The sequence below is a fragment of the Aythya marila genome (assembly GCF_965140915.1).
Source record: "Aythya marila genome assembly, chromosome: 8".
Taxonomy (NCBI): Eukaryota; Metazoa; Chordata; class Aves; order Anseriformes; family Anatidae; genus Aythya; species Aythya marila.
This window is the reverse complement of record NC_139049.1, coordinates 25,639,088-25,662,450: the sequence shown is the minus strand read 5'-3', so window position 1 is coordinate 25,662,450 and position 23,363 is coordinate 25,639,088. Positions and strand designations below refer to the sequence as shown.

Genomic DNA, 23,363 nt, shown 5'->3' with positions numbered 1-23,363 from the left:
TCTGTAGTACCACACAAAGCATCTGCTTTAACTCTGACATTCCTCTCCTGCCTTAGAATCCTTAAACACAAAATTTCCTCATGCTTGGTGGGAAACACTACTTCCCTCACAAATCTTTTGGTGACCTAGAATTTGAATTTCTATGCACTCTTCAACTGGCATTGTGGCATCTCACATTATTTATATGCAGACCTAAAACTGAGCCATCTCTTATCTTCAAGAAAGGATGGGCTTGCTGATACAATTACCTTTTTTTCAGATGCAGCTGGGAGGACTAGCTGACTTCTGGAACTATTATTTACTGTTTTCTGCTAGTTGGGGATGTATGTCACGCATCATATTTTTGTTTAGAGTTTATATGTTTTATGCTTTTGTTTGAAGAAGTATTGCTACTATAGCAACTGTTGCATCATGTGATACCTTTGATATTATCAAATGCCAAATACTTGTTAAGGAATAAATATGTATATCAGATGAAATTGACTGATTCTTACAATATTTTTTTAAGTAAACTTATTTTTCAGTTAACATATCCAGCACTACTAACTTTTTTCATATTTTTCTACTTTCTGGTGATGAGTGTTTTAGTGGAGAGGTTAGAGATTATAAGTACAGTAAAAAGAGTAGTGAAATTCATATTTTTCTTGTTTATTGAGTTTGCAGCACCAGTTGCTTTTTTTTTTTTTTTTTTCTAATTTAATTTGGAAAAATCTGTTTATACCTTGCTGGACAATTTTGGTTTCACTAAAGGGATACAAAAAATTCCATTTGAATCTGAGAAGAATGTATATCCTTGGAGAGAGCTCACATTGAGGTAATAAATAAATATTCATGAAGTAAAGCTTGAAGTTATGCTTTTAGGTTCAAGACAGGAAACAAATATTACACATAAAACAAAAAAACATCAACACAAGTTGACTTATTTTGTTTTCTTGTAAACTTATAAGATAATGCCGGCCACTGGGAGTGAGGAATCATTGTTCAGAGCTGTATCTGTCTGCCAGATGTTGCCTTCAGTTCAATGTTCTTCACTGGATTTTTGAAAGGAGTTATAATTGACCTCGGATTGGTAATTGGATCTCTATCTGGATCCATTTTTTTTTTTTTTAATGGACTGGGTGGTAGAGGTTTATTGTCATCTTTTCATACTTAATCAGCCAGTAAATTGATGGCTTTGTCTTGAGCTAAGCACCTTCTGTACTTTTTTTTTATTCCTATTTCCCTGCAGGCTGCCTACTATCTGCTCAGTATAAGCATTTAAGCACAGTATTCTTTATAGTACTGCCAAGCCTTTTGTAGAGACGCCTGCAAACATTTTTACTAATCATTGTGCTTTGATGTATCTGCATAGGAGAACAAGGCTTTTTCCACTCTCAGGTTTGATTGAGACACCCGTGCCATGCCTTCTGCATGAGTATATCGGTTTGGACATGTATATCTAAAGAAGTCTGAGGTATTTGTTTATATGTACCTTGCCGTCTGACCCAAAAGAAAAAGTTAATGTCGCATTACCCAAGGAATTGCATTAGGAAGGTTAAAAGGATAAGTTGTCTGGTAGCCTCTGTAGAAACGGTAACTTGTGCAGTAGGAGTTAAATGGCAAGCTTCCTTCCTATTTATGCAACCTACTGTAAGCTTTCTCCAGATCATAGAAGAGAGAGCTAGCAGCCTATTTTTCCTGAGTAGTTTCAAAACTTCTGCAAAGCTTAAAAAGTACCTGGTAATCTCTGCTGAAATGGTGCCTGTCTTTTAGTTTGCATGTTTTCTTGGTTATGAATATCTTAGTGCTGCGAGACAGTCTCTTGACAACCAGTCTGTTGGTCAAACTGTGGGAGGAAAGTAGCTGAAGAGACACTTACTGTAAAGATGCTAAATCTCAGATTCTGTTTCTAAATAACAATACAGCATGTTACTATTTTTTAGAACTAGACTGTATGAGAATGCCACGTGATAATTAACATTCCCCTTTATCTGCTTGACCTGTGAAACAGGTTAAAAGTGACAGTATGGGCACAGTATCTGAATGTGAAGCAGCAGGTGTGGTTGGTACCATGTAGGGTATTCTGGACCCTGGAAGGGTTAAGACCCTAGTCTTAACATAATTTTTTTCCATTTCCTTTCAAACGATGGTGACCCTGAATTAAGTCAATTTCAGGCTGACAACACTCTGCAGTGTGTGTAGATTCTTAGGGTCATTCCTAATCCTTGCTGCAGGATACGTGGTTGTGAAGATCAAAATGACACTTGTTCTTCTTAGCATTTTTGAAGCCAGTGAAATTTAAATTCCAAGTTCTTGACTGCTGCTGCCTATAGGATTTTTAGGATAGCTCTGGAGCTTTCAGAGCTCATAGCAGGCATAAGTTCTCTATATTGTTGTTGCTGAAGCTTATGAACATTGTAATATAAATCTGTTACTAAAAAGATTCAAAGAACAGCAGAACATAATGAGTTACTAACAGTTCTTGGAATTTTCCCTACAAATGCAGATATAAAGTAATTTTGTGTTTTTCTGGTTGGTAGAGAAGACAGTTAGTGGCAAATCCCTCATAAGAGTTGCTATTCCAAGACATGAGTTGAGCAGTGTTCATTCAGAGACTTGTCACATTTAGGAGCTAATAGGAGATGTGTTGCCATCTGAACAAATTTCTGCTTATTGCTGAGTTCAGATTCACTTCTTCGCATGGGTTTGCAATAACTCTACTGCTCATGGCTGATGAGGGTCTTTGCTGGGATACTCGGACACTTTCCACCTCCTGGGTGATGAGAATTTTGTTATTAGATCTTTACACGCCAACTTAATCATTAAGTTTCATGATGTCACTGAAAATAATACGATTTCCCCAATGCATTTTGTAGACCTAGTGATTTGATTTTGGTATGTTATTCAGAAATAATTTTTTCTTCTGAACAGTTTGACCCGAAGTAGAATATCTGGATTGATCAAAACCAGTTAGAAGAGCTAGCCTACACTAGATTCACAATCAAAGCTTGATTCATTTCCTGTAAAGAACAGTGCAGCAGCAGTTATTTGACCATACAGAAGAGGTGAAGTTAAAATGAAAATTATCAAATTCAGAAACTGTATTTCATGTTTGTTTGCCCTGATGTAAAGGGTGGTGCCTTATCAACAGCAGTAGTAGTTCTCTAGCTATTGACAGAAGAATCAGTAGTAAGATGTATAATATTTTTGTTATAACAGAAAAGAAATTGAGGCATATGAATGCCATTTGTAATATTTAAATAAACTCTTCTACAATGTTAGTTGCAGTTATTGTATCTTTTCGTGTTACCTTACCTTTCTAATTGGCTATCCATGTTAGGCAGTAAATCTGATTATAAGAATTATGCAGGTTTACCAGGAATTTTTTTCTGTGTCTGTTTTAATGTAGCTGTGCTCTCCTTCTACTTAATGTAGCATGAGGGTAGCTGCCGGCTGCCACCTCCATAGATCCTGAAGTTCGTCACAGCTGGAAGTGGGCTTGTTGTTTACTCAGTTCAGAGAATGACTATTATTTACTTCCTCCAGAAGCTTTTTTTTTTTTTTTTTTTTTTTTTTTTTTTTTTTTTTTTAAGAAAATGTACCTAAATTTGCATGATGTTTACTGTAGCAAATACTGTTTTCATCTCTGCTTAAATAAAAAAAAGTGTTTGCTTTATCATTTGAACTTAGGAGTAGTAAGAAGCTCTGAAAGTTTCTAAACTTTTCCTCCTAAGAATCCCAGTCCCTTTTAACTGATTCTGCTCATTTTTACTACTTTGATATGAAATATTTCCAAAGTGGCAATCATGAAGAGTGCAGACACCTGAAGACTGTCCAACTTTTATAGTTAGTTACAGAGATTTCAGACACCTACAGATTTTATACTTGATAGAAAATTGCCATTAAAGTTTAATACTGTGGTAAAAGTAAATCCTAGGAATTTGCTGTAGACTCCGGGAGTTTAAGCTCTGAAGAATTAGAGTAAAGTAGCCATGTGTCCTACAACCTATAAAAAAATATTTGCCAAAATAAGACCTGTAGTATGAGAAAAATTCTTTGCCAAGTTACTCTTGCCTTTGCTTGTGTTATCTAACCTTTTTCAAAGGAGAACAGGTTCTCCTTAGGAGCAATGTACAATATGTTCTTCAGTTAATTCTTTTCTCCCCCTTTCTTTTGTTTGAGATTGAGCTATCTGTTGCATCTCTGCCTTTTGTCAGGAACACCTGCACCAGCTGAGGGGACAGGATCTCTTTGCTGCTCTGAGGGCTCGCAGCTCGGTGTAACGTAGCTCTCCATCTGAAGGCAGTGATGTATTCTCAGCAACACTTGCTGCATCCGCTGAACAGAGGAGTGCGAAGCCGTGCCTCTCGTAATACAGTAATGCAGGTGCAGTTTAGGCCTTTCCTTTATCACCTGAGGAGGACATGCCAGCAGGGACATATGCTCATGTGCTATATAGCATGACGTTCAGAGGCTGCTGTTTCACAGGTTTAGTGATTAGATGGTAACTCAAAATAACAATAAAATAGCTCAGAGATAACTCAAAATATAACAATACATTCTGCATATTCAAAGTACTGTGTAGTAAAGAACCTCAAAGGACAGGCTAATACTGTTAAATGACTATGAGGCCAAGAAGAAGCAAGGAAAACTTTTTGCTAGGACACAGTTTCTTGACAGATTCCTTCTGCACGATGTAAAGATTGTCCAATTTGTCAGTTAGGTGGAAAGGGAGACGTAGCTGTATCCTACCTGCTTGTCCTACCACTCTTATGGTGGCAGTATTATGAATGGCATCTCTTCTGATTTCATCTTTATCTAAGTGGTGTTTACCAGCTATCTTTTAAGAATTAAAAGAAACCTATTATTTTTAGCAGAGACTTGACAGTGAGCATTTACCATCAGAAGCTCAGTCTCTAGTCTGTTGGCTCTCCATCTTCTATTCTTTCACTTTGATCCTTGACAGCTCATGTATTCTTGGTGGAGATCTACAGGTTTTCCCTGAGTTATATTTTTTTGTATCCTTGTTTCCATGTGTTGGATTACAAATCATTATCTTGACTAGTTGCACCAGGTATATGGAGGCTCTTAATCAAAGTGGCACTGGACTGGAACTTAGGAAATGTTTTTTTCTGTGGCTGTTGTTCCAAACTGCAGGCTGCATGATGCAGTGGGATGAATTGTATTGAGTGACATGATCATGGCTATACAGAGTCCTTGCTCAAGTCTGTTTGCCTCTGGTGTTACCAGCCTTTAAGCAAAATGTAGCAGCACTGCTGCCAAACTCTGCAGGGTAAAATACATATAGCTAAAAATACCAGAAGTAAGTAGCAATTTTACATTTAAAGAAAACACTTTAAATGCCCTAGATTGCTATCTGTGGGTAGTTATTCAGTCTAAAACAAATAACTTTGAGGTGGCAAATAGTAATTTTGCTTAAAAAAAATAAATACATGGTGTTTAATTTCTATTTTTTTATTTTTAATTTTAATTATTTTTTAAATATGAAAAGGTCTAAATTGTCCTGGTTCTGTTACAGGACTTCTCCAAGAAAGTAAGTTTCAGATTTCTTCCCTGGGAAGACTATGAATTTATATGCTAAGTGTTGAGGTGGATATACATATTTTTTAATCCAGGATTTATATACCTCTTAAAATATAGGTGGATAATAGAAAGGCTGACAGACCCTTTAGCTGTGGTGTCACATACATTGATATAATTTGTTACCTCAGCTAAGGTGTTTTGCCTCAAGAGGTAGAGTACATTTATGTATGGAAAGGTCAGTTTTAATTAATAAGCTGTTTTCATCATTTGGGGTGATATGAATTGCTTGTAACATCAGTGTGAAATAGTTTTCAATATAAAAATAAAACAAATTGAGCTTTATGTCACATTCATCATCCCCCATAACCCATTTAAATGTCAAAAAATCAGTACAGACCAAAAGTCTATTTCTAGAAGCCTCAGTAGCCCTATTTATCAGAGTGAAATAAGATATTATCATCCCATTATTCCATCACATGCCTTATGCACTTGAAGACATACACATTACTTCTAGTTTTCTCTAACACAGAAGATAGTTTTTCTATTGTTACACATTTTTTGTCCAAACAGTAAATAGTGAAGAGACAATGTCAGAACGTACAGCTAGCTATATTATTATGTATCTCTTCCATTAAAATGTAATATTCATGTATAATGTAATATACAAATATTAACTTAATTTCTTCTGCATTTCTCAAATGAAAAAAAATCAGTCTTCTTTCATCGCTACTTGGAAACAATTTTTTTTCACACTGCAATTTGCTAGACAGTATAATTTGACTGTGAGAACAAGGTTTTCAATATATACACTAATGATGTATTTTGACAAAAATCATGCAGTAGTATTGAAAATTTGTCCTCATTTAATTATGAAATAAAAAAACAATTTAATTTTTTTCTCTAAGTTCATTTTCTGAGCTTTGTTTGCTGAGCAAGCAAGGCTTGCATCATCACATCTCTGTAAATGTATGTCTCTCCCTTCTAATAACTTTAAATTTTCAATTATGAGTGGGACTTAACAGTTTCAGAGGTTCTTAGTTCATATAAGATGCATGAAAATGGGCAAAATGATAGAGGAAAATGATTCTCTTAGAAAACATAGCGAGGAAGATGCTGCTGTAGGAGTTCAATTCTAGAGAATCCATGCAAAATATCAGAGAGCTCTCCATGTCAGAGTTCCAGTCAAAAGAATTAGATTCAAATGCAGATCAGGCTTCATTGCATGAGTGTTCAACTGCCAGACATGCAAGAGCAAGAAACCAGGCTGTGTGATTTGTTAGAGAAGCTTTAATATATGAGGCCATTCTTTTATGCAAATTCTTAAGCGAATCTTAACAAGAAATTTCATTTACTGGTGTATATTTTAAATTGTGCAAATTCCGTGTTATTTGGAAAAGCATGGGGAGAATATCCTTCAATTGTTTTTTATTGTTTTTCTTTTTCATGCTTATGCTTTATTTCTGCTTTTACTGCAACAGGTAGTGACATAGGAGGTGATGATATCATAGCAGGGAACGTGAGCAAGTACACTGTTCTCCCAGCTGGTTATTGTGGACAGCCTAAAAAAGGACATCTTATATTTGATGCCTGTTTTGAAAGTGGTAAGCATTTTCAGCATTACTTTATGTAACAGCTGCCAATATATTAATGCTTATTACTGTATTGCTAATTTTTATATATAAAAAAATGTCTTAATGCTAAAGGTTTGTATTAAATACTGTTTTACGCGCTGATTCACTTCAGAGTATGACATAAAATCAGACTGCTCAAATGTTTTAAAAAAAAAAAAAAAAGGGTATGTGAAGTTTGTCATTACCTGTAATGTGCTTTTTATCAGGTACATCTCTCTTACCCCATGTAGATAAATTAATGGGTTTTATTCTATTATTATATGTATTATTATCATATACAGTGCTTATTGTTAACTAGTCAAAGATGTAGGATATAAAAATGTTATTTTATACTGTAATTTTCCAGGTTAACTCCCTCAACAAAGTTTCAAAGCACTGTCTATCCTTGCATAGCTGGAAGACTTTAAAAATGTGTACTTAGTGTCTTTAAATATGGTTCTTACTTGTGTTTCTTGTGGCCAAATTCTATGCTGCTGAGATTATTGGAAGTTCTGCCTCTGATGTCAATAGGAGCAGAATTAGTTTTTGAGAAGCTACATCAAATTGAAAGAGAAACTATTTTTTTTGCAAGTGTTATAGTTAGTATATTAATTTGAAGAATATTTTAAATCATGTATGTTTATATGCATGTTGGAGGTATGTAGTTAAATATATATATATATATATATATATATATATATATATATATATATATATATATAAAAAGTATGTGGCTGCATTTTGTGTTACATATATGTTTGTCTCCAGATTGTTAGCTTGCATCTATTATTATTGGCTTACAGACCTGCAGAGCACTGTTAAACACCATATGTACAAAAGGCATTTGGCAGGAAAAACTATTTTCCAGCGTGGTTTATATGAGAGGTGCTGGTAATGCCAAAACTGCTACAGTGTCGTGTAAAATGATTTTCTTATAAAGAGTTATATCCCTAAGGGGTAGAATAGTGGCTGACAGTTCCTGGAAAAATATTAGATTAAGTTATTTAAATCCTCTGATAGCATTGTGTAAAAAGTGTAAATGATGCAGTTGTGTAGTAAAGAGTATTTTATTTTTAGAGTGTATATCTGAAAGTTCAGACAATACTTAAATATTAAAAAAAAATACTTCGGATGCTATTCATAATGATTATGAATTTATGATTTTTTGCATTAGAAAACGATTTATGAAATTAATCAGTGGGCCAAGCTGAGAAATTTACTTTATTCTGTTAAGCTGCCATGCAATGAAAAGGATTTTGCAGCTATCAAATGATTTGTGAAGCAATGTGAATCATTCCATTATGGTTTAATTCCAATTTTTAAGCAACAGAATTAATTATATTTTTAAATTAAAATACTTCTGTAGTTCAAAAGTAATGCTCATACTTTGACAAGTACAGCATGTGATAGAGACAGGTACTATATGAAATACTTAGTTTATTTACACAGTAGCGTGATGAGTCTCTGATGTTGCTTTGCATATTCAGACACCTCCAAAATACAAATATGAATAAAATTAATAACTTCATTTATTTTCTCATAATGACAACGTATTAGCAAGAACAATAATAATGTGTATACTTCATTTGTAAATTCACTTTAACTATTGTTTATGTCAGCCAAGTAATTGCTTACAGTACCTTAATGGGTCAAAGCAAATTAACTGATTATTGGATATTTTATCAAATTGTTAATAACTCTGTAATCTATCTCTTCCTATCTTCCAAACAGTAGAATAAGACACTTATACAAAAATGTATTGATACGCTTTGAGTACCACCTTAAAATTGGCAAATAGCTATACATGATATACCCTATTGGATTTGCCTTTTTCATAGAACATGTTTTTTTTAATAGTTGACATCAATTCTGTAATAATTCTAAGTTACTGTTATCTTATAGACCTAAATATACTTGAAGGAAATACCTGAAGATAGAGTTGTGCTTCATCCATTATGATGATGATATTATTAAACGTGTCTGAAATCCGAGATCCCTCATACTTAAGAGGTGTTACAGGTTTTTTACAGTTAAATTTTTGTAAGGATTTATTTAATATGTATAAATAAATGCAATACAATTAAAAACAATAGTTATAACACATGATGATTGTAGCTCTCTATCTAATGTAATGTTAACAGAACTTGTCATTGTTTTATATAACGCTTTCACTGGAAGTGATCCTGATCCTGATGAAACTATGATAGAGTGGAGCAAAACTGCCTGGACAGTGGTACTCGGGGAGTATTTGTTGATGGTCTGTTTTCAGGATCGAAGTTCTGTTAAATGTGATTCCACAAGTGACTTTCCTGTCTTTGGCTGCATTCCATGTTTTCTTGAAATATCTAGTTGATAGAACTGAAGGCTCCCTTCCAGACCAATTTTTCAGCAACTCTTTTATTTTGTCTTGCAGAAAGGGAAGTACCTACCTTTTTGGAACAGATAAAGAATATTAAACTTGCAGAAAACAGGAAAAAAAGCATATAGATGAAGTGCTATGAATGCTTTATTTTTGTAATGGCTATCATTGTTCTATTAAGTAGTGTTGAGGAGTATGAATTTGGGATGGAGGTGTGTTTTTATGTAATCTGATATGTCTGATATGAATGTCCATTTTGCTGTTTAGAGGGGCCTATATTTTTTTTTTGATTTTATCATTAAAAAAAACAAAAAACAAAAACAAAATAGACATGGAGATTTCTTTTTAGTCCACCGTCCTGTTGAAAAGCAAAACATACTACTTTTGCTATTCCTGAGAGATACTTATTTTCCTTCCTCACAGAGACTTTCAGTGAGGAAAGTTTCAATGAGAAAGCAGTAATCCATTCTAATGCTGTAGTTTGCTCATTATATGAAACTTTTTCTTTCAGTGTAGAAATGTTCTTACCAAAAATGCATTATTTTCCAGTACTGTAGGTATTGACAGCAGATTGGTCCTTTCTTCTTTGACTTAGTGGAAAGCTATAATATCTTGCCTTGACCTTTCCCTCACATTAAATAACTGCTATTTTTTTCAATTGTTCCTCAGTGGTTGTATTTCCCAATTTTCCTATCATTCTTTATTTCCTCTGGACTGTGTCCAGCTGTTCCATGCCTTTCTTGACATGCAGTGATCCTAGGCAAACATGATACTCAGATATGCTGGTGCCAGTACTATGTATCGTATATTACATGATATGCCTTGCAATCTATTTACTTGTGCTATGTGACACAGTCCAATCTTTTTCACAATAGCATAACACTGTTGACTTCTTTTGAATTTGTGATCCCTTATGTTCTCCAGATTCTCTTCAGAAGAGCCAGCTAACCAGTTTGTAGCTTGCACCTAACTTACTCTTAATTAATTTAACTAGTGAAAGAATGTTTGCGGTAAAATAAATACTGTCATTGTAAATGAAGAATGGTGGTTGAATCCTTTATCTTAAAATAACAGATGGAGGAGTAAAGGAGAGAGAGAGTAATTGACTTGCAAGTATAGTTCAAGCTAATGTTCTAACAACTGGAATCTTTCTTGTTGTCTTTATTAATATTTAAGAATATATGAGGCCAATAGAAACTTTTCTTATACACTTATCAATGGCATAAAAGTAAGTGCTGAAAACTGAGACTTCTTGTATACCACAATGTAATTTTTGGATGCCAGTTTTCACAAGAAATATGAGTTACCTTCAGGGGAGAATGGAAGCATGGTCATCTCTGCATAGTATCAATTTGAAGGGAATAAATGTCACATTTGAAATGTGTAAATTTGTGTCAGTTATAATTCTTTTTCTTATTATTCATTAAAACATTAAATTTTCAACGTAGTATTGGTTTAGCAGCAATGCAGCGCTCTACAAATGTTTTTCTGACATCCTATCTCCTCTGGCAAAACTGGGAATTTTGCAAAATATAGTGCTTCTAGGAAATGGATGTATTCACTCCTGCTATATGAAGAAATACTTCCTCAGTGTGTCAGGCCCAAACTTTCATGGTGATTCAAGGTGGATTTGTATTTCAGACATTAGAAGTTTTGTGGATCTAAATGACTTTTAGTTTAGCTAGTTGCCTGTACTATCTTGTATTGTTGTGGTGCATGTATTTCTGATGGTATCAATTTAGTCAGCAGCATCTTTGGTGTTGTGGTGACTATTTGTTTTTATTTGCTTAATCATTTTTGGAGACAATACCTCCAGAGCTGGAAAACTTTTTTTTTTTTTTTTTTCTGTGTACTTACGTAACTGCTTTGCTTTCCTTTGCAGGAGGTCATACCATTTACTAATTTTAAGTGATAGACATGAAACCTTTCAAACGTGTTTTGCAGAGCGAGCAAAGAAAACGTGAAGCAAATATCTTTAAAGAGAAACCGGTATTTTTATGGTGCTGATGCCAGTTCAACCTTTCATGAAGAGCACCAGTCTCATCTTCTGGCTCTACAAAAGGGAGGATTTTCATAGTGATCCCAAAGCATGGCAACTTCAAGGGTTTGACCATAGCTTATGCAGGCTGCAGAAGTGTCTTTTATGTCAGGAGACAGAGAAAAGGAAGGACTCATAGCTGACAGTGACATAACTACTTTCTTCTAAGCCCCCAAACATGATGAAATAGGCCAGAGTACAATGAGTTGTAAGGTACTAGAAACACAATTGCAGCTATCCTGGAGCTCTGAAATGGACCACAAAACCTGAGAAGTTCATGGTCATTGGGGATCTTTTTTTTTTTTTTTGGTCAGAAGACTAAAATCTATAGACTGTAGATTCTCTGAGTGTTCAAACAGTTTGAGTTCCTTGCACAATCATCTCATAAATCAGAAGAAACCTCAAGCATGCTGGATTCTTGGAGTACTCTAGAGGGTGCCACCAGACTACATGGATGACATGTTCTTTAAAGTGCCTTGGTCTGACTAGAGTCTGTCAACCCCTGTTCTAGGAGGGTACAAAGCATGGCACACACTGTCATGCATTCAGGCTGTGTTACTACTGCTACAGAAGTATACCTTCAAAAAGTCCATAAGAGATGCCAGCCACTCAGCACCCATCTTGTTCACTGCACTGGTACTTTGATAGGACCAAATTTCCTCTGAGTTGAAAATACATTTATACTTGCAGAGGCTTGCAGACATTTCTTTCACACGGTGCAAAGACGGTGTTTACAGGGTGTTGTTGCCTTTTCATCTCAGTCATTGAGTGCTTTCAAGATGGGCTTAAGATGGATATACCTTTTGCTTCCCCTGGCTCTTGACTTAAAGAACTGGCATATGGAAGAACATTGATGCTTCCAGCTGTGGCTTAACTGAAGAACAAAGCAAGAATTCAAATATTGTTCATTTTGTTTGGTATCATCTAGATTGTCAGTCACCTTGGGAGTGTTGGTTAGTAATTCCGGCCTGTGCATACTTCTGGATCAATCCCACCACCTTCTGTTTTGCATGGCAGGATGTCATAGGGAACACGGGAGGAAGCTGGAGTTAGGTGGTAGACTGTTACATGTTAAGTTGCAACGATGGTTTTTGTGACAGAAGAAAGAACAGAAAATAAAACCCTAAAAACCCAAGTCTGACAGTTTCTGCAGCTTGTGGCTCAAATTACTTGTTTTATAATTTCATTTGAGGATTGAAGGAATAAGGTTGGCTCAGAGAGGTTCTTAAATCTCAGTGTTCATACTGTTAAATACAGGGGCTTTTTATAAGGTTTTGAAAATACATATTTTGGCTTGTTAGTCAAATATAATGCTGTTTAAATGTTAAAAATACTGTGTTTCTTGAAATTAGAAATGAAGCTGCCGTCTGCTTTTATTCTCATTTCAACCAGAAAGTGGAACTCCGCCAAGAGTCATTAAATCTTCCATCCTTTGGATGAATTCTTATTTTTTTTTATGAAAAAAATGTTATGATTGGGTAATTTGTGTATTGTGGTTTATGTTCAAAAGGTTGTAATTAAAGTTTTGTAAAATTTTAGATTTGACCTCAATTACTGTAAACCTCATATTATTATGTTGATTGATACACAACCACCTTGCAGTGAAAATGTTTGACAAACATTGGTTTGGCTTTTCCTATAGTATATTTATCAAAAATTTCATATCAGAAGCCCAATAAAAAGAATTCAGTGCTGATGGATTGCAAATGATTTTAATCAGCTGGAAAAAGTTAAGATCTACAATCTATTAAGATATCTCATGTGACTGAGAAGTACTCTTGTATCATTTTTGTTAAGGTTTTAAATATCTTCCTATATTTCAAAAATAGGGTAATGTACTTATAAAACACTTTACACAACACTCAAACTTGCAGTAAGTGATTGTAATTCCGCTGATCTCTTTGTAAGCGCTTACAGGCATGAAATAGGCCGTTGAGCTTTATCATGAAAGATATCTTTTGAACAAAAGCAAAGATAGTATAGGATGAACTGCCCTTTGGGGATGCCCGCGTCCCAGTTGCTAAGACCTAACATGTAACTTTAGACAGCTAAAATTAGATGAGATTAATCTTACTTGTGATTACTAAAATATTGTAAAATTTGAGTTCAGGCATTTATGAAGTGGGTATTTTTGTTTGTACAAAATTTAAAAATGAAGAATACAGATGTGATGCTGTTAACGTAATGTTCAACAACAACAAAAAAGTGAAATTGACCCTACAAAATAGTTAAGTTTTAGCCATCTAATGTAGTATTGTAATATGCTTCCAAAATTGTGAATGCAAGCTGATCCTGAGTGTGTGTACATTTAGGTGAACAAAAATAACCTTCTTCATCTTATTTCACTGGCACTACTATAATATCATAGAACTGGAATAAAGCAATACAAGCAAGGGTAATAATGGTAAAGTAATAGAAATAAAGAGTGGGGAAAAAAAAAACACAAATATTTAAAGTTACTTTCTTCTATTGTATCTAAACACAGTAGAATAAATTTTTTTTTTTTTGAGCAAAAAACTAATTTTTGTTACAAATTTCCTGGTAGGCGGTGTTTAGCCAGAATCACTAAGTCATGTAGACTGTTTTGGCTTTCACTTCTATGTGAATACTCACATGCAATGTAGAAACAGAAGAAATGAGTATTGATATAATCAATAATGAGGTCTGTTTTCAGTCTATTTTTGTGGCATCAAGGTATGTCTGATTAATGAAACATTTTCATTATTTTCTTATATGTTGGCAGTTATTTATGCTCTATTTCACGTAAAGGTATTAAGTAGTTATTGCTACCACTAGGGATAATTTTACAAATGCTTTCCTTTTGTGAAAATGTCTGTTCCCAGTTCAGAGCAGTATTATTCTCTTGTAGTATCAATACTTGTGGACTACTGCAGGTTAGAAGTCACAAAAAAAATTAAGAACAAAAGATTGATTTTTTTTTTTTTTTTTTTTAATGATGACCCTAGGCATAGATTAATGGATGTAGCATGCACAAAGTGATATCAGTTAACATATATGACATTACTCAGATGTCTCAAACTCCGGAAAAAGCATGTGAATGATTTATGGAATTGATATTAATCTCTTTCCAGTAAATGCATTACTAAAGTTACATGGGAAATTGATGTTACTACTGTAATGCCAAATTAATTTATTTCTTGCTAGGTCAGCATTTCAAATAGAACTAAATGTTAACCTTTTAAATATCTAAACAGAATATAGCATGGAAGACAACTTTACAAATGGGGCAGTGCTTAGTGTTGGTGTGATATCAGCTAACAAATACAACATTAATCAAGTATCTTAACTTGTGGGAAATGAATATTAATGACTTACAGAGCTAATGACAATGTGATAAGAATTAGTATAATAGCATCAGTACAAAATTAGTGTATTAATTGTAGTTGGTGTACTGATTGTCATTTTCACAGTCAGTTTATCTTCTGATGTTCATGTTACCTTCTTTTTCAAGACCTAGCCTTTCCATCCTCCCTCTTTCCATGTTTGTACCCCTCAGCAAGCATAAGCACAGAAGAGGTTGATTTGCTGTTTGGCTGACCTAAAGAAGGAGCAGAATAAGCAACTGGAAATAGAAGCAGTCTTAAATGGGATAATTTTAAGTTCAGAGCAGATTTGCACTAGCCCATGTATGAGGAACAACCAAGTGAAATAGAACTCCTTGGTCTGGAAAAGAGACAATTGATGAAGAATGTCTCGGAGATCTGTAAAATCATAATTCTCCGTCAAAATTACAATGAATAGGGAACAGTGTTTCCCTCTTTTCTCTATAGAAAAACTAAGGACTAGCAGATGAAACTAGCAGTTGACAAGCTGAAAGAAAACAAAGGGAAATGGTTCCTCACATTTTGTTTAATTAAGCTGTAGAGCTTCCTGTTGTATGTTGTGGATGCTAAAAGTTTATATGTGTCAAAAACAGCTGACAAGACCAGGAAAGAAAAAATCAGTTGAGAGCTACTATACACTGACAACATTTCTGGCTTAGAAGTTTCATAAACTGCATGTTGTAAATTGAGGGACTGTTCTGGGGAGGTATCTAAATGATTGCTTTGTTCCATGGCCTTCTCTGGGGATCCATTTCTGGCACGGCTGCTGGGCTAGACCTTGATCTGACCTGGTACGTCTGGTTAAATGCTTAATATTTTTTTAGTTTGTACTTAGTAATCTTTTACATTTTAGTGTTTTCTAAAAATAGATTACAGGTTATATTTACAACATCATGCAAAGCTGTAATTTGGTCAGATAATAGGAAGGAAAATCTTACAGTTAATTTTTCCATTCAAAATAATTTTCTTCTGAAGGTAGTAGTTGAAGATGCTATTCTAACTTTAACAATAGATGTCCACAATCACACCTGATGCAGATCCTTTGTTAAGATCTATTTCTATACATTCTTGGTATTTATTTACATTTCCATCACTTTCATTTTTTTGGTGGGATTTTTCTAAACTTGCTCTTTGTCAGAGAATGAATAATAATAATAATAAAAATATTTCATACAAAGGTGATTAAGTTATTTTTGAGAATAAGCAGAATGATTTTCACATATACTAGGTTTTGAGATAAATTTTCCAGTTTCCATTTTTCTGGCTCTGTTCAAATTTTTCCATCTGGAAAAATGATAGTGGGAAATATAAGAAAGAATAGCAATGTCCCTGCCAGTATGAAGGAACATTACATTACACTGAACAAATATACTTATCTGAATGTACAATCACTGAAATAAATGCAGCTGTGTTTATTTCAGCATAATCAGATATATTTGAATATAAAATCATTGACATAAATGCAGCTGTGTTTATTTCAAACTGCACATGTTAATATGAACATGAATGTGACATCGGTTAATCACTTGTGAATGTATAGAGGTAGGTATATATAGTGGCACAATAGAGGCCTGTGTCTGTTGAAAGTAGCAGAAAAAAAATCCAGCTGAGTTTGTGATTTACCTAAGGATATTTATAACAGCATTGGAAGTCAGTGATTAGGAGAAGCAAAATTCCCCTGTAAAATCTGAATAAACCTATAGTTAATCTATAGAGAAACAGGTGACCTATTCTTTAGTTACTTACTAAGGAAATAATTGCTTTGAATAATTGATTCTTAAAATAGAAAATCATGTTAGTTTTCAGCAATTTTTGGGTCCAGGTCAATCACTTCTGATGGGTGTAATTGGTAGCATTGAAGATACTATCTTAGGTTTTTCTCCGATTTTGAGCGTTGAGAAGAGCTGCCAGCCACTCTTCAGAATTTCATGGTACTTGCTGGGTACTCACATCTAGGGAAAATCCAGTGAAGAGCAGAGCCAGTGGGAAAATTTTAGGATCATTTATTTTGTTAGGTATGCTTCTCCTTCCTGTTTCTCCACAGTAGTTCTGTGCCTTCCATGTCCTGTTTATATCCTTATCACCGTCTTTTTGAATTAGAGCTATCCAGAATTAGAAGAAATTTGTAAGTGTTCTTTACTCTGCTTATGCAGACAGTGCTCTGTAGATAGATCAGAAAGAATGGCTGTACTCAGAATAGAATGTCAAGTGGCACCAGAACAGTAAATATTTTGGACCTAAGAGGTGGTGGAAAGGCTTTATTTCCTCCTTGGAGAAGGCTGAAATAGTCTGCTTGACTAAATAGCTGTATTTTGTTCAGTTTAATAACCTGCATTATTATTTCTCTTTTGGAGAAGACAGCAGCACAAAAGACTTGGTTCTTGACTGCCTTGCACCTTCTGCAGTGAATTTCAGCTTTGTGAAATGAGAGCAAAATGGTTGAGAAATGTTGAGCACTTTGCCTCAGTTTCATATGAACCAAATAATGAATGAAATTTAGGAAATTTCACATCCTGTATTATGTCTACTAAAATTTGGTGATGTTATAAAGAATAAGGAAAGAGGCTGAAGCAGTGAAAATAAAGGATGAATTGAGACATCTGCATCAGGTCCTGCACTCAAAGGCTGCATTGGCACAGCAGTGTGGTGCTGCCATTGCTCTGCTCTGAGCAGAGGGGTTGGACTAGGTCATCTCCAGAGATCACTTTGAAGTCATTTAGAAGATAACCATTTTATTCACCCTGAAATTAGAATATACTTCAGATAGGTTCTTTTTGTTCCTTTTTTTTTTTTTTTTTTTTTTCCCCATCCCTTTTAACTGTTTATAAATTCTCAGCTACCTACTGTTCCAAAGTTAACAATCCAAATTAAGATCTTTGCTTGCTTGAGCTACCACTGTAATGCATGAAGAGGCAAAACTCTCTGAAATGCATCATGGTCTGTTATACTGGCTGAAAAACATACTTCAGAAGAGGTGCTTCTACATCAACTATAAATTTTTATTTTCTGAGTGATACTATTTGATTTTTAGGAGAAAATATTTTGCTCAGCTTAACAGTACTTTGGAAACATTTTGAATACATGTAGAGCTTTGTTTTTTATTGATTCTGTTTTGTAACCTAATTGCCTTCTAGGTCTGGCCTTTAGCATGCTAATTTTGATTTAGTGTTTGTATTTCTGAAAACAAACTGGGAACAAACCATATATTATCACTGTGTGTTCTTTAGACAGCTACTGGGATTCCAGATCTGCTGCCGTAATATAATGTGAAGGTAAATTACCATAATGCATTAAGGGGCTATTATTATATTCTAACAATTTGTGGTAAAATCACATCTCTGTTTTTCTCATCTGAATCCGTAAGATAACTTTTTGTTCATAAGAACTATGATTTAATCTCTTCTAAAAAAAAAAAAAAATGTTTATTGGTGCTACTGTACTATATTAATAATAAATAATTCATTATTAGTAGCCTTTTCAAAGATGGTAAATGAAAGTCAAATTTCTGATGTGAAAAATTTTAATCTTTTTTTTTGTGAATGCAATATAAAAATACATAGAGCTAAGGAGTGATACATCTAGATTTTTTTCTTTTGTTTCACTATTATGATAGCTTAAGAAATTATGTTTACAGTGACTTTTGAAATGATTGACTAATAAGTTTTGGAGATTTATATCCCTTTTCTGTCTTTTTTTTTTTCGTTCCATTTATTTATTTAATTATATTAAAGTTCATTTATACAAAGCCTTTCATATATCTTTCATGTTGTTGTGAAGTTGTATGGTGACATTCTTTAATGTTGATCATATAAATGTATATATACCTGCACTGAGCTGACTGCCGCTTGTGTAGACATTCACATTAGGTATGTAGTAATGGTAGCGTTGCCCAAAATGTGTTTATACTGGATAAATACTGAGACAGTTAGCCTACACTGAGTTTTGTGCTGCTATAGGTACATTGTTGTCAGAATACCTGAGCTAGTCAATGTGACATATAATGATGCACTTATTCCTCTGAAATGCATTGTAGATATAGTTAAGACAAGGAATAGAATAGCAATGTAGTAATTAACCTATGCTTTTATCTGAAAAATAAAAGATGATGGCAAGTTGAAAACTTGTCTTTTGGTTATTACTCTGTGTTTCCTGTTATTCTTCTACATCAGTAGCTTCAGAATTGATCCATTCTCATTTATCCCAAACACTTATCCTCTTGCTTGATTATCACAACCTTATCCTGCCTGTTACTTTTCTTTCTTCTCTCAATTTTTCTAAATGATACTGTTGCAGTATCTTCTTTTCTATGTTGAGAGAATGTTGAGCTTCACTTTTTGAATGTGTACACTGAATGCTATATCAAATTAATGCTTGTTATCCTCATCTCCAGGACTCTGTTATCTTCCTTCCATTAGCATCTATTTTGTTTTTTATTATTCCCATCTGTGTGCTCTTCTTTATCCCTTTGGATTTAGTGATCCATTTATTTCCTTTCCTCATATTTGCATTTTCATCGAGAAACATCTTTGTCCCTTTTATTTCAGTTATGGTTTCCCATTTTCACATAACTTCCCCTCTAAATATCTCTACTATTGCACCTGGAAATATTTTCCTAAATCCATCTTTCCAAAATTTTCCCTTTCATTTTTTTAATGATTTTTTTTTAATTCACTTTTTTTTTTTTTTTTTTTTTTTTTTTTTAATGAACCAGGATCAGAAACTGTTTGGTGTTGTCCTTAATCTGTCTGCATGTCTTAATCTGTCTACATTCTTTTGGATAGTAAGTGTATTTCTTACCACAAGCTTTGACTGTGCATGATAAATCTTTTCTCAAGCCCAGGCGATCTATGCTGGCAGATGCTCATGCTAAATCTTCAGGGCCTAGTTCTGGACAGAAATCATTGGAAAATTTCAGCAAAACTGCAGGGATTCCTGCTGCCTTGGATGAATTCGTAAGTTTGTGAAACTTTCTATGAATTAATAATCATGTGGCAATTGGGAAGATGCTCTTTTAGTCTGAGGGCTGGAGGTCAATAAGTGAATGCTAGAAGAAAGATACTGATTGGATCACATGAATATAAGAACATTTTGAGTGATTACAATCAGGTTCAATTAAAAGTGTCTGCTTGATATATCTGTAGTGTAACAATCATTTTGACATCTATGTACTTTTTAGGGTGCTTATGCTTATAATCTCTACTGCAGGAGATTGCTGTGCACTTTACAAGGCACTTGTTTTCATTTTATAGTTCAGAAATCAGATTTACAGAAGTTAAGGGAGTTACTCGGAGTTGCACAGTAGAATTGCTATTTGAAGCATTTTGACATAATCTTCTTTGAAGTACACTAATTGGATTTAAGCACACACCTTTGATTACTCTTTGCAACTGAACAAAGTATGTGTCATTCTGAATCACGGTGGATAAGATGGACTTCCCTTTGTGGGGATTCAATTTTAGATAGTATTTCAGATATAACAATAACAGTTTTTTTTTTTTTTTCAGTATTACAGGAAAACTTTAGTGTTGGAAAATTGTGCTAGGTTATCTACATTGACTCAGACTAATGATGAATGAACCAGCTGAGTAAAGAAAGTAAGGGAGAACAAGCATTATCTTTTGCAACCTATTCAATTTTGACTATTTTGACCTAGAAGAGAAGATAAGCAATACTGTGTGTTTGGAGAGGACTGTAATAAGCTTTGTTAACTTATAATAATAGCTGGAAGACTTACATTAAATTGGTGATTCACTTACAAAAAGAATGCCTAAGACAAAGTTGTATTACTATAATCTGATAATTGTAATTTAGTCTTTATTATCTATGTGCCTTCGTAGTGAACAAGCAAACGTAGGATAGTGTATTTTAGCAAAATCAAATTCAAAAGTGTATGAATTAGAAAATGTAAAGAAAATTAAAGTATAGGCTGATTAATGCAATCCGGTGTGATTAATGTTGGTTTTATTTCAGATTGGGTTCCTTGCTGTTAACATACAGCATGTAAATGCAAAAATTATAAGAGAGAAAGAAAGGGAAAAAAGAAAGATACTAATATCAATATGACTGTGTAATCCCTGGTTCTTCAGGATTTTGGAAGTGAACCTACATATGGACCAAAAAAACTATTAGCTTTAGTTTTTAATTAAAATATGCCTGATAATCCTTCCGAATTCCTGATACTCATTATGTTTTTATTTATAGAATAAAAATTTTTATTAATAAATTAATATTTACACCACTCCTACCCTCCTAGTGAACTAGAGCAAGCTGTCCACCTGTTCAGAATTATAAGTTTTTAATTTTAGTTATAATTTTTAAATTGTAAACTACTTCCGGCCTTACAGTGAACAGTGGGACTGCTGTTTTTCTTGTTAATCTGGGATGTTCAAAAGCAGAAGGCCCTTCTGTTGCTGACTTCCTTGCGTATCACCAGTATAACAGAAAGTTATACTTCAGAGAGGCAATGTTTTGATGTCAGTATGGTAAGAACATGAAGATGAAGACTTCTTAAATTCCTGGATTTGAAGATTAGCTTTTGAAACCAGTATATTTTTCCTTGTCTGTTTGGTTAAAACTAGTGTATGTTAATATATCTTTCATTTAAAGATTTTCCACTATTAATAGTAACATTTAAAAAGTGTACTATTAGTACATTAAATATGCACATTTTTATTTCTAAGTAAATAGAGAAGCACAGTTTATAAAAGTTAGATAGACTATTATTAAAATTAGCAAGCAGGAATAATTAATTACTTCTTAAGGTGATAATTGTTTTGTTATGCAACTGCTTACACAGCGTTTCCTAATGTAATAAATGTTTCTAATGCATTTAATAGAGAAAAAGATTTTTGTGTATCACAATGAACATGTTGTAATGTGCATGCATATAGATCCAAACTCAAAATTGAAATTAACCTTGGATGTATTTAAACAACAATTTTTTAATTAACCCTTTTATCTTCTGTTTAATATGCTTTATGTGCCAAAGGACGTATATTAATACCCAAGTAGCTTCTTATATACAGAGAATTATTTTAAGATTAAATTTTAGTATAAAATGACCTTGCTATGGATTCACTAACTGTACTATTACAATACTGTATATAAAAAAAAAGTAGTGTTTTTTGTTGTTGTTTTTAATTGAAAAGGTTTGATACACTTTCAGGTTCTTACATAAATAGAGGTAAATTGGCACCTCTTGTTAGAAATCCAGGAAGACTAATTTTGAATAGAAATACTGCTGTGTGTATGTCATTGCTTTTGAAGACTTAAAAGCAAAATTGATCAAGGTCACTTCGTGTCCACAAGAAACAATAATACAGCTCAACAATCACTGTATTTTTATTGCTTTATGTTATTGATTTATTTTCTGTTTTTGTCAAATATCTTGTATGAAAACTTGGTTTGTTTTTAAAACACGTTTCTTTTTTTTTTCTTTATGGATTATGGTGATCCTACCAAACACAGACCCAGAAAGAATAAATTTGGAGATACAATCAAATAAAAGATATATATATTTTTAATTAGTCCACTTAATTAGAATCCTAAATAGAGCTTAACTGGACATGCTTATAGGCTGGAAACCTGTGGATAACAAAGAATTGCTAAAGAGCAGAAAAGTCACTATCTTATGTGATTTGCTTTGTCTATTAATGTAGGAGTATCTCTGCAGATCATGCCCATATAAAACCTAATCCTCTTACTGAGTTGTCCATCCCAAATTTTGCAAATAGCTTCTTGACTCAAATATGCCTTCATTTCAGCCTATATATAGACATTAGTAATAAGAGAATAATCTGAATGCTCATCTTACAACTTCTTTCCTAATACAGAATAAAAATTACACAGATAAAACATTTCAGCTAAAGACCTACTGTAAAGTAAACATTATGTGCCTCCTCATTAGGAACCAACTGGTATCTGTTAGACCAGGTGCTACCTGTCTTTCTTAACAGATGGATGGAAATCAGACCTGCAGTATGATGGAAAGACTCAGAAAGTGAAGCTGAGAACACAATTATGAGTTGTGAGGCCACACATTCTCTTCCACATAAGTTCTGGGCTTCCTATTAGCCTAGTTGGAGGGAGCTGACTTGCTCCTATCTGTGGTGTTTTTACCGTGCTGGGCAGCTAAACACCACAACCGCTCTCTCACTGCCCCTCCTTAGATGAGGAGGGGAAGAAGTAAAGCCAAGAACAACTCACAAGTTGAGATAAGGATAATTTAATTAAAGGGAAATAATAATAATTATAAAAGATTATTATGAACTAAACAATTTAACTAAAGGGGAAAAAAAGGGAGGGGGGAAGGAGAAAAGGGAGGAAAACAAACAAACAAAACAAATGAAGGCTATGTGGAAGTGCAGAGGAAAGAAACTACTCTCTACTTCCCACAAATGAGTGATGCTTGACCATGTCTTTGAAGCAGGGCCTCAATGCACGTAGCCAGTGTTTGGGAGGAGGACCAACGTTTTCATGACGAGAGCCCA

At 33.9% G+C, this 23,363-nt stretch overlaps 1 protein-coding gene across 1 annotated transcript in view; it reads left to right on the top strand.

Annotated features, from left to right (window-relative positions):
• The window catches only part of AGBL4 (AGBL carboxypeptidase 4), a gene marked incomplete at both ends in the record, with an annotated part of 937,634 nt that overhangs the window by 10,936 nt on the left and 903,335 nt on the right, over window positions 1-23,363 (top strand). The window contains one exon of the mRNA XM_082766598.1: window positions 7,006-7,124. Within this exon, the coding sequence (XP_082622724.1) occupies window positions 7,006-7,124 (119 nt within the window). The remainder of the gene's footprint in view (window positions 1-7,005; window positions 7,125-23,363) is intronic.